This window comes from Trichosurus vulpecula, chromosome 4 (assembly GCF_011100635.1).
Source record: "Trichosurus vulpecula isolate mTriVul1 chromosome 4, mTriVul1.pri, whole genome shotgun sequence".
Lineage (NCBI taxonomy): Eukaryota > Metazoa > Chordata > Mammalia > Diprotodontia > Phalangeridae > Trichosurus > Trichosurus vulpecula.
The window spans coordinates 14126926-14138771 of NC_050576.1; the positions used below are offsets into that span (position 1 = coordinate 14126926).

An 11846-nucleotide genomic window follows, 5' to 3' on the forward strand; every position below is an offset into this window, starting at 1 on the left:
CAGGCTTCAAAGAAGGATGGGAGCTGGCACCTGCTGACATTCCTGCCAGTCCCGAAGTGGCCCACATACTGACACTGGGCTGGGGGGTGAGGGGGGGAAGCTGCATTCAGGATGGTGCTCTGAAAATTATCACCTGATCCAGGCTAACAATTTCAATATCAAAAAAGTGGTGGGGGGCATGTAGTTTTCTAGGTTACCCTAATCCAGAGGTTAACTTGGTTTGTGTCTGTCTGATGAAGGCTATGGACCCCTCTCAGAATAATTTTTTAAAATGCATAAAATAAAATACATAGCACTACAAAGGAAACCAATTCTAAAGAAATACAGTTATAAAAAATTAAAATAAGATTAGGGTTTTTGTTGTTTAGTCATTTCAGTCATGTGACCCAGTTTGAGGTTTTCTTGGCAAATATATTAGAGTAGTTTGCCATTTCCTTCTCCAGCTAATTTTACAGATGAGGAAACTGAGTCAACCAGGGTTAAGTGACTTGTCCAGGGTTATACAGCTGTTGAGTGTCTGAGGCCAAATTTGAACACAAGTTTTCCTGACTCCAGGTCCAGTAGTCTATCCACCTAGCTGCCCCAAGGTTAAGGTTAGACCCAGGTTAAGAACTCCTGTTCTAGTCAATCTGATGTGTAACTATATCATTTATTATTACAGAATCTCAGAGCTGGGCAGGCCCTGAGGATCTGGTCTAATCAGATCCAAGCCTGAATCAGAATCCATAGTCCACCACCCCCTCTCAGAGAGGCCCTCACCTCCAGAAGTAACCCATTTCAGTTGGAGGAGAAAGCTCTGATTGTTGGGAAACCCCGTTTCTCTGTGAGAGCCTTCCATTGTTCCCAGTTCTTCCCCCTGGGGCCTGAAGAATTAATGGGATCCCTCCTCCACCCAGCAGTCCAGGAGACAGCTAGCCTAGCTCTTCCAAGTCCTACACTAAACATCCCTCCTTCCTTCATTGATCTTCTTGGGGTATGGGGTTAACATTATCTCTTTTGAACTTTCTCAAGCCCACTATGTAGTTTGGTTTTGCCTAAATCTGTGATTTCATTGGGGTCGGGAGGTCCTGGTAAAGGGTTCCCTCCACACTTAACATTGGCATCTTACACTGGTAGAAAGTTGCCTAAATAATTTGTCCAGGGTGGCCCAGCTAGTAAGTGTCAGAGACAAACAGGACTCGAATCCAGGTCCTCCTGGGTAACATTTGTAAAGTGCTTAGCACCATACCTGACACATAGTAGGTACTTAATAAATCATTGTTCCCCTCCCCCTCTTTTGATTCCCAGGTCTGCTCTTTCTACTCACTAGTATACACTGCCTCTAGCTTCTAAATTGAGGCATCCAGAAATGAACATAATATTCTGCAGGTGATCTGACCATGGGGGATGACATGAGAACTCAGCACCACCGCTTGTACCTCACTGCTCAGTGACAGTAAGTAGCTCATACTCAGATCACCTACAGCTTACAAAAGACTGGTGTCACAACCTCCTTTCGAAGCAGATCATGAAAGTGATTTTATCCCCATTCTATGGATAGGAAACCGAGACTACACCAGGCTTTCATGGTCCAGGACTGGATTCAATGAGGAATGCTGACACTCTGGGCATGTTCACTCTGGGGGTATCTGGGGCTCTTTCCTGAGCAACCCACAGCCTCTCATTCCATTCATTCAACCACCAACTGAAGACACCTGGAGTTACTTCCTTTCACACACTTTCCCCTTCTCCTTCGATCTCCAAGTCTACACTGTTATATTCCCTAAGTCCCATTAAGTCCAGCACCTGAACTAACAGGTTCCCTCCTCCTACTTGTCCTCCTCCCCTTCTACCCACCCAAATCCATCTCTGCCTTCGGGAAATCCCAGAGGCACGTACAGCCCCCTTTGTTTGATGAAGCCCTCCTTGACTCCCCCAGCAAATAAGTAACTCTCCCTCTTCTGCACCCATAGCACTTTATCTGCAGAATGAGAAAGCTGACCTACGTGACTTAAATGATTTCTCTGGTCTCCCCCATCAAAAGATCTATGATTCTAGACCTAGACCCTTTCTCATGCTCTTGTCCTATTCCAATTCGTTTGATATTTGTGTGACTCTCGTATCACTCCTACTAGATTGTAAACCCCTCAAAAGGAAGCACATCTTAGAGATTTCTCTAACATTACATGTTAGAGAAAGCATGGAATGTAGGAATATAATAGGTCCCCCCAAATGGTTGCTGATTGCATGTTTGGCCTCACAATTTCTACCTGCTCCCCCGACCCACACCAAAACCCACCCTGCCCCACCCTTGGTCCCTACATTTTTCCTGGCCAGATTATCATAAAGGCAATGTTCCATAGTGGATAGGGTTGGGTGAAAGATCAAAGTGTCTTTTGTTCATATCCTGCTTCAACACTTCCTAGGTATGGGGCCATGGGCAAAGCTCTCTTCTAGCCTCAGATGCCATAGACCCTACCTCACAAAGTCATTTTGAGGCAAAAAGAAGGTAAAGTCCAAAATATTTTGCCAACTTTAAACTGCATAAATGACACATTGAGGCATGGAGGGGCCGGGAGTGGGCTTGACTAGCTAGGAGATTTCATTCATGCAGGGAAATTCCAGTAAGAAAATTGTCTCCATCTGTTCAGCTTAGTGTCAAAGAGGCTTGGCATAATGCACTAGGAGGTCAAGGAATTTGCTCAGGCATGTACAGCCACTACATATGAGAGGCCAGTCTGGAACTCAGATCTTTTTGACGCCAAGGCCAACTCTCTTCATGCTGTGCTACCACATAGAAATCTTAGTTGGTGTTATTAATATCTAAATATCTATACTTGTAACATAATAATAGCAGTCCAATGGGAAGAGTCCTCCAAAAGTCCACCACCCTTTCACTGTTTGTCACACAGAAGAAATGCCTAAAGACAGAGTCCTGACGTGATAGGCTACATCCTCCGATTTTAACAGTCACCACCCCAAAGCCCCATGCTGCCTACAGCCGGAGTTATTTTAGGCCTAACCTCATTTCTTCCAAACCCCAGCTCTATGTGAATTTCCATGGTTGTACATGCATCTTCCTATGGAGGGGCAGCCAAGAGAGCAACAGCCTGGAATCAGGAGGGTCCTCCTCCAATCCCACACCTTATTATCCTTGTGACCTCAGTGGACCAAATCCTATTATCTCATGAGAGATATATTACCTAACAATTTTTAATGAACAAGGCCTTATATTATAAACTTGCTAAGTTTCAGCAAAAAGATAACTTCAAGAACTGAATCCCCTTAAGAGCATAAATTTAAAGCTAGAATAGACATTCAAGGTTATGGACTTGCAGGACCATTGGACCATATGCCTTGGAAGGGACCTTGGAGGTCTTCTTAGTCCAAACTCCCCACTTTACAGATGAGGAAACAGGCCCAGAAAAGTGAAGTGACTTGTCCAAAGTCACTCAACTAGTAAGTGGAAGAGCCGAGGCTCAAACCCAGGTCTCCTAAACTCCAAATCTTTCTCACTGTACTCATGGTACTTCCATACCTTTTCCAATGTTGTATATGATTTGTTGCCTTTGACCTGATCCTGCTCAATTCTATATTTTCATTATTTTCCCCCAAGCTGTCAGTCAACTTCTGAAGCCTCATGGTAATGTGCAGGTGACCCTGGGTTCCCACTGTCAAAGTCTTTGAAGCATATTCTCTAAGAAGGATCTATCAAGTTGGGAAGGCTCAGATACAGCCATGGGAACAAACATATCCCATGCTCGATGCCCAGAAAATCACATATCCATCTACCAAGGTGAACAGGGTTTGAATCTGTACTAATACAGAAGGCTTCCATACTGATGGAATCATGGATGCTGGAAATGAGCACATCAGTTAGGATGAAACTTTTGTATGTTTTCACAGTAGCTAAAATAAGTGTTGTTGGTTTTCTACATTGAAACAAATACCTTCCATCATTGGTCTCATCCACCCTTTTAATAGAAGGTTCCCCATCCCCAACCCAAACAAGCAGCAGAAACACCCATGAAGTCTCTGGTGATAATTTCCTTAATTCTTAAAAAGTATCTTTTCCTTCTCATGAAGTTCTAACATGTACCAGAAATATTAGAGACCCACAGTCCTGGCTGCGTGAGCCTGCACAAGGCACTTTTCTTCCCAGTTATCCACATATATAAAGTAGGAATAAAAATATCTGTAGGAAATGCTCACAGGATGGTAATAAGGCTCAAATGATAGAATAGTGTGTTTTATGGGGCCCCAGGATCCGAGATTTAGAGCAGAAGAGGACCTCAGAGGTCATTTAGTCCTGGGCCTCTAAACTTGCATGTGTCTCTGATTCCTTTGGCAGGTTGGTGAAGCCCATGGACCTCTTCTCAGAATCATGGTTTTTAAAGGTATAAAATAAAACATATAAGATTACAAAGGAAACCACTTATATTGAAATACAGCTATTGAAAAAGATTTAAAAAACAAGTTCAGGGACCACACATTAAGAAGCCCTAACTTCAGATCTTTTCATTTTTCAAGAAGAAAATGAGGGCCAGAGAGGTCATAGAATCATATACTGGGCTCTGGAAGGGACCTTCGAGGCCACCCAGTCTAAAGCCTTCATTTTACAGATGAAGAAACTGAGGCCCAAAGAGATAAAATATCTCACCTAAGGTCTCATAGGGAATAAGCCGGAACTTGAACCCAGGTCTTTTAATTCTTGAGCCAGTACACTTTCCACTTTATGGGTCAATTAGTCATTTATCAGTGCATTTACTAAGCACCTGCTGTGTGCCAGATACTGTGCCAAGCACCAGGAATTCAAAGCAACGCAAAAAATAGTCTCTACTTTCAAGGAGCTTCCGGTCTAAGGGAGTAGACAGCATGCAACCACTAAGTAGGAATAAGATATAGACAATAAAAATTGGAGGTAGTCTCAGGGAAGGCTCTGAGGTCCTGGAGCCTGGGAAAGGCATCTTGCAGAAGGTGAAACTTTAGCTGAGACTTGGAGGAAGCCAAGCAATGCAGGGAAAATGCTGAGAGTCCGGGAGAGCGCACTTTGTGAGAGCCCCACACTGAGAAAATGTTATTATTATGTGATTTCAAGTCACCTCATCTGGTAGTCTCACTTTCCACTCTTGTAAAATAAGCATAAAAATACGTATCAAACTTCTAAAGTGAGGAGGGCTGCTGTGAAACTCAGATGAGAAGGGCCTGCTGTAGAAATATCAGCTTTTATCCAGGGGGGCCGGAGACCAAGGGCTACTCCAGGACTAAACTCTTCAGTTCGACCCAGGTCATTTTACTCCGAGAATCTGCTCCAAGGCATCTGGATCAAAATGTGGTAGTGTTTGCTTTCAAATGCCTGCATTTGCTAGCTACATAACCCCTCGGCAAGTCAGTTTAACTTTCCCAGACTTAGCTTCTTCCTCTATAAAATGGGAATAACTGTCTCATCCACCTCACAAGAGCGTTGTGTGGATCAAATGGGGATTCTATATAGAAACATATGCATATGTGTGTATATGTATGTACATACACACATATAAAATACACACACATATATTTATATGTAAACATTAATATTTGTGAGTGTTTAATTATACATGTGCATATACACATACACGTATAATTAAACACTGGCAAATATTAATGTTTACATATAAATACATACAGCTAGCATTTATACCGTGCTTTCAGCCTTGCAAAGAACTTTACAAATATTATCTCATTCCATCCTCACAATAACCATGGGAAGTAGGTGCTATGACTCATCCACATTTTACAGATTAGGAAACTGAGGCAGACAAAGGTTAAGTGACTTGTCCAGGGTCACACAGCTAGTAAGTATGCTGGATTTGAACTCAGGTCTTCCTGACTCCAGGTCCAATGCTCTATCCACTTTGTTGCCTAGCTGCCTAACTTAATATATTTAAATATGTATATAATTTCTATTATATTAAATATCCCATTTAAATGGCTTTTATATTAACATTTATAATGTATACATAAGTGATTTTGATCCTTAAAGTGCTATATAAAAACTAGCTATATTATAATGAAAAGAAATGAAGAATTGTGCTTTATTTCTCCTTAAAATGTGAAACCTAAACTCTCAGAGCAGGAAGGCAAGGAACCCGTCAGGGAGGAGTTGTAGAAACGATACCCCACTGGGAGCAGGGGAAGCCAGCTTTTTAGAGCAGGTTCCATCGTTAGGTTGCTATCTTATGTCACTTAACAGTCAGAGGATGTTAGAACTAGAAGGAAAATTAGCAGTTGGCATCAGTGTCCTCATTTGTAAAGTGCGGGGCTTTGCTGACCACTAGGTAGACATGCTGTAATGGGGGTTGCTTTCATGTGTGGGTCAGACTTGACGGCTGCTGAGCCAACTCAACTCTCAAATTCTGCTCTTCTGTGACTCGATGATCCCTTGCTCTAAAATCCTGTGATTCAAACCTAGATCAGGAGCATGGCATCAGAGCAACTGAGATTTATATCATGTTTTCAAATTTCCAAAGAACCTTCCATACCTCATCATGTGCATCTCACAACAACCCTCACTGCAAGTAGAAAGAGCACTGGGCTGAAGAGTCAGTTGAGACCTGGTTTCAAGTACTCCCTCTGAGACCTAACAAACAGCTGTGGGATCCATCCTTACCCACCTGAGCTTCACTTTCCTCGCCTATAAAGTGGGAGGAAGATTACCTTCCAATACGTGACTCACAGGGTTACTGTGAGGATCCAAACAGGCAATGCCTGAAAACTACTTTGCAAACCTTACTTGGGTAATCAATGGCAGCTGCTTATTGCTGTTGTTATGATCATAATGTCACTACTGCTACATTCAGAACGTAACCGCTTCAAGGATTGGATAGAAGGATGGCCACAAACACAAGCTCTGTGACTAAGCAAGTCGAATCTTTTCAATAGCCAAGCCAACTCTCTCAGACCAAATTACAGGAGGCCCAGAGAAGTTAGTGACTGTTCCATAACCAAACAGCTGAAAAGTACCTTCAGAGAGGCTTAATCTCAAGCGATTTGACAAGTTCAGGGCACTTTCCACCAGGCTAAAAGCTCCAAGTTCAAATTTGAACCCCTCTATTTACTGCTTCTGTGACTGTGGATAACTCACCATCTCTCTGGGCCTCAGTTTCCCAAATCAGTATGGGTGTTGGACTAAACACTCTCTCAAAGGTTACACAGGTCGCACCTGGGGGGAGTTGCAAAGCTGACTATGTTAAAACCTAACTCAGGGCAGTATTTTTCAAGGATAATTTTCACATTTCTTTCTTCCATCTGCTCCTCACTACACTGATTCAGCACCCTTCAATTATCACAAAAAGTGTTGTTACAAAAGACTTTTTGCAAAAATTCAAAGTTTCTGCATTGCTTTTCTCCCCAAAGTGATCTCTTAAGTAGGAGTTTTAGGAACCGAGAATCCAAACCCAAAGACAGAATATTTCAGCAACTAAAGCTCATCTTGCTAATTTGGCTCCCAGGCACCCTCTGCCTAACAAGAGTCATCATCTGATTCACATCTCAGGCCACCAACACACAAAACAATGGGACAGGAGGGCTGGTTAAAGCAGCAAATGCCTTCTTTGCAAAACACTGCTTTTAGAATCCACCTTGATCTGGGAATCAAACAACTGGCAAGTAGTTATGGGGCACTCACTGTAGTTAGGCACCGAGAAGAAGCTAACACTGTCCTTGCCCTCAGGGATCTTATATTCTAATGGAGAGATAAATAGATATGTATAAGATACTTTCTGAGTTGATGGAAGATAACCTCAGAAACTGAGATAACCTTAGGGGGAAGGGCACTAAACTTGTAGAAGAGCACTATATTTGTCTCTTATCCTCCACAGCTCCCAGAGGTAGGCGCATTATTATCCTCATTTTACAGATGAGGTTACTAAGGGTCAGAGAGGTTAGGCAACTAGCCCAAAGTCACACAGCCAGTAAGTTTCTAAGGCAAGAGTCAAAATCAGATGGACCAGATTCTAAGGCCAGTGCTCTATGCAAGATACTTTCCCTTTGACATAGTGCTATTTAGAGAGTATCTATTCTATAAATTAATGAAAACAAAGTTAAGGGAGCAAGGTCAGAAACACTGGTAGCCCCTGATATTCACATCCTGTGTTAGCAGTTTCGAGCTCACTTTCACATGATGCCTTACAGTTTAAAAAGTACTTGCCTCCCACTAACCCAGTGAGGTAGGCAGGGCAGTCATTGCTGGACACATTTTATAGACCAAGCAAGGCAACACCATTTGTTATGTGCTTGCCATGTGCTAGGCACTATGTCATGCCTTGGGGATACAAATAAAAGCAATAGTAACAACAATCTTGTTCAGAAGATCATCAATTTAGAGCTACACAGAGTTCTTAGAAATCAATGCTCTCTTTTTACAAATGAAGAAACTGAGGCCCAGCGAAGTAATTTGGATTCAAATAAAGGTCAGGGACTAGTAAGGGGCCGGAGCTGGAACTCTATCACAGGTCAAAGGCAGAAACTATGTCCCATTTGCCTTTGTATCCCCAGCTTCACAACACAGTATCTGGCACCAAGTAGTTTTTTTTTTTTAAATAGAACTGTTGATTAGATGATAAACTGCATAATACTGCAGCATGTCCTCTCTCCAAAACCAAGAAGCAAACCATGTCAGAAATACAACGGGCAGTAAGTACAGCATCCTGAATTCAAATGGTTTGCTGTAGGACATGAATTTGTCAAAGCAATGCCTTCTTCTTTCTCTGAACTCATGGAGGATGTGCGATTTATTGCTAACAAGCACCTTCAGACATTTAGGTAGCCACAGATTTCTAAAACCTTCAATGGCTACCAACCCCTAGGTTAGAGGTTCTTAACCCAGAGTCCATGAACTTTTTATTTTTGGAAAAAAGTATTTTGATAGTTGCATTTCAACATAATTGGTTTCCTTTGTAATCCCTATGTATTTTGTTTTATGCATTTAAAAACATTACTCTAAGAAGGGGCCCATAGACTTCACCAGATACCAAATGGGGCCACAACACAAAGAAGGTTAAGAACCTCTGCTCCGGATACATCTAAAAGAGGCCAGGTTTCGAGTTTCTCTTATTTCTCTAGCAGAGCATCCTCATGACTACCATCAAAAAGACAGTGAAGGACTTTCAACTCTGATTAATCCAGAACAGTATGATCTACACACTTAAAGCTTCGAGAACTAGCCCCCGAGCTAGCCAGGGCCTCAAGGGTGATTTTTGCCTTTTAAAAGCGGTGCTGCAGGAAGGCAGCCAGTTACCTTACCTCTATTCAAGGAAAGCTTTACAGGTGAAATTCAGTTACAACAAAGCATATTTAAACACACACACACACACACACACACACACACACACACACACAGGACTGGGGATGAGGTAATGGGCTGAAATAATGAGTTCCCAGGGAGATTATCAACTGGTTAAAACAAATAATTACTTCCACATGCAATATGCCCAAATTTAATTCAGCTCTACTTCAAAACGACCCAAGCAGTAATCTATCCAAAGGACTGCTCTGGCTTCCTATATTAAAGCTCCCAACACTAATATGATCTCTAAGGTCTCTTAGAATGAATTACCCTTGTAAAAACAAACTTCCAACCTCCGTGTCTTGCAAAGTTAAACAATTACCCCCTAGCCAAAGAGCTTCACCACTCATCAGGGCTAAATTAAACTTACATTTAGCTAAGGACACAGCTTTAGCTAGAAAGATACAGCTTCCTACCAGCGCTTTTCAAGGTGCTTAATTGAAAAGCTAGATATAAAATCCCCAGGCCTTTCAATCTCTTCTGCATTCAAAGGTCTAAAAAAATGTATGCAAGGTAAAGGAATCCTGATATAAAAAGGCCAAGCACAAGAATGGTGAAGTAAATGTCGTTTTGCAAACACTAAAAAGCTCTTTGTAATGATGCATCCATCTCTGAGGTGCTTAGTAAAGGTTATTACAGAGAGTGGGCAGGGAGTTAATATGGCACATCACTCTATGTGATTGCAAAGAAAAACGTTAGCTTTGATAACAGCAGAAAGACTACAAAAACAAGCAAGATACTTACGCTTTCCCCTCTTCTCATCTACTGGCCAGATAGAGTTAAGGCAGCGGCTGCTCCCCGCCCTTCTGCCACCCTCCCAGCCGGCCCGCCCTCCCCTTCCCCCTCCCAGCTGGTGTATTCACCAGCCCGGAGATTAAGAGGCGCAATTTCCAGGCTGCAGGGCCCCTGGCCACATCTAACGTTTCCTCGCTCCCTGAACTGGGGAAATTGGAGACGGGGGTGACCTGGTATTAGATCTCCCCAGGTGCCATCCCAGTGCGGGCCAGAGCTGGGGCAGAGACAAGAGCAGGGCTGGGCCTCCCGGGTGGGTCGGTAAGGCGATGCCCCGCAGGGCCGCGTGTTCCATCCTCCCCCGGACTCAACTCCTCTCCCTGCCCAACTACCCCGCGGGCCCAGCACCTGAGCTGTCCATGGTGCTGACGCCTGTCGGTGGGCGCCGCGCGGGACTTTTAGCTGCCGCCGCTGCTGCTACCGCCGCTACCGGGGTCACTCCTAGCCTGACGCTGCCGCCGCTGCTGCCGCCGCTGCCACTGCCACCGCCGCCGCTGCTGCTCCCGCCGCTGCCAGCGCCCGAGTCACCGCTGCTGTCCACCAGCTGCAAAGATTCGTACCCATCATTGTTGGTCTTTTTCCGGTAGCTCCCGAGAAGGCTCATGGGCAGGGCGAGTGGGGAGCGGATAAATAAATATACGAAGAAAGGAGAGGAAGGGAGAGGATGAAGGGAAAGAAGGAGGGGGAATTTCAGGGGGCGGGGGAAGAAAATCACAGGTGCATGACCTCCCTGGGGGAGGGGGAAGAGGTTGGGGAGCAAAGAAGGAGAAAGAAGAGGAAGAAGAGGCTCGGAGCACCCTCGGGCGCGTGCAGGGGCGTGCGGCTCCTCCCCACGCCCAAGGAGACGGTTTGCTCTAGGGCTACGCCAAGCCTCCGCCCTGGGCTGAGCGCGGATCCCCGGGCAATGGAACCGCCTGAGCTGGAGCGCACGGGACGCCTGGTGGGCGGGCCAGGGAGAGAAGGAGGGAGGACAGAAGGGAGGGAGCGAGAGCTCTTGTTGGCTGCTGTGGCCGCCACCGCTGCTGCTGCTGCTGCTACTGCTGCTGCTGCTGCTGCTAGAACCACCGCCCGCCTACCGAGCCCAGGCTCGAGCTGAGCAGTCCGGCCCTTCCAGGCTTTTGGCCCCGGGCCAGCTGCCCCCCAGCTCCGGAGTGCCCGGAAGCAATCCCGTAGGTGTCAGCGGTTAGGCTGCTGCTGCCTCTTCAGGCGCTACACCGGCCGCGAAGGAGGCTATGGGGAAGGGCGGCTCTGGGAGGGGGTATGTGAGTGGGAGGAGAGGAGCTAGGCCAAGGGGGCGGAATGAAAGGAATAGAGGAGGGCGTGCGGGTACTGTAAGCAGGTACATTCGGTGTGCTTGAGGACTTAGCTCTTTCCTTAAACCACACAGACAAACTGGAGAGTGGAGGCTCTCGGATGTTTTCTTAGCAAATCCTGACACTACCAATTCATGTAACTTTGCCTACAATTGCATGGTGTTTCAAGAGGGGAAGATTAAGCTGGATGGTGACCCTACTTAGGTTATGCCTTTTTTTCTGGAAAAATAGACTAATTTATACATTGGAAGGAAAACTGCGGAACATTCATCCTTAGGAAGAAAAAAGATCATAGGTTCATAGGGCTAGACCTGGAAGAGACTTCAGAAGTCACCCAGTGAAGTCTCCCCAATTTACAGATGAGGGAACTGAGGCCCAGGGAGCTTGCCACTTACCCGTAGTCACATAGGCACTGAGACTGAGGTGGGATTTGGACC

The 11846-nt window shown here is 44.9% G+C and overlaps 1 protein-coding gene across 1 annotated transcript in view; it reads right to left on the reverse strand.

Moving 5' to 3' along the window:
* DNAJC6 (DnaJ heat shock protein family (Hsp40) member C6) overlaps positions 1–11025 on the reverse strand; it is a 121026-nt gene extending 110001 nt beyond the window's left edge. Inside the window, exon 1 of the mRNA XM_036757517.1 lies at positions 10445–11025. Within this exon, the coding sequence (XP_036613412.1) occupies positions 10445–10700 (256 nt within the window). The 5' untranslated portion in view covers positions 10701–11025. The remainder of the gene's footprint in view (positions 1–10444) is intronic.
* Between the last annotated feature and the right edge of the window lie 821 nt (positions 11026–11846).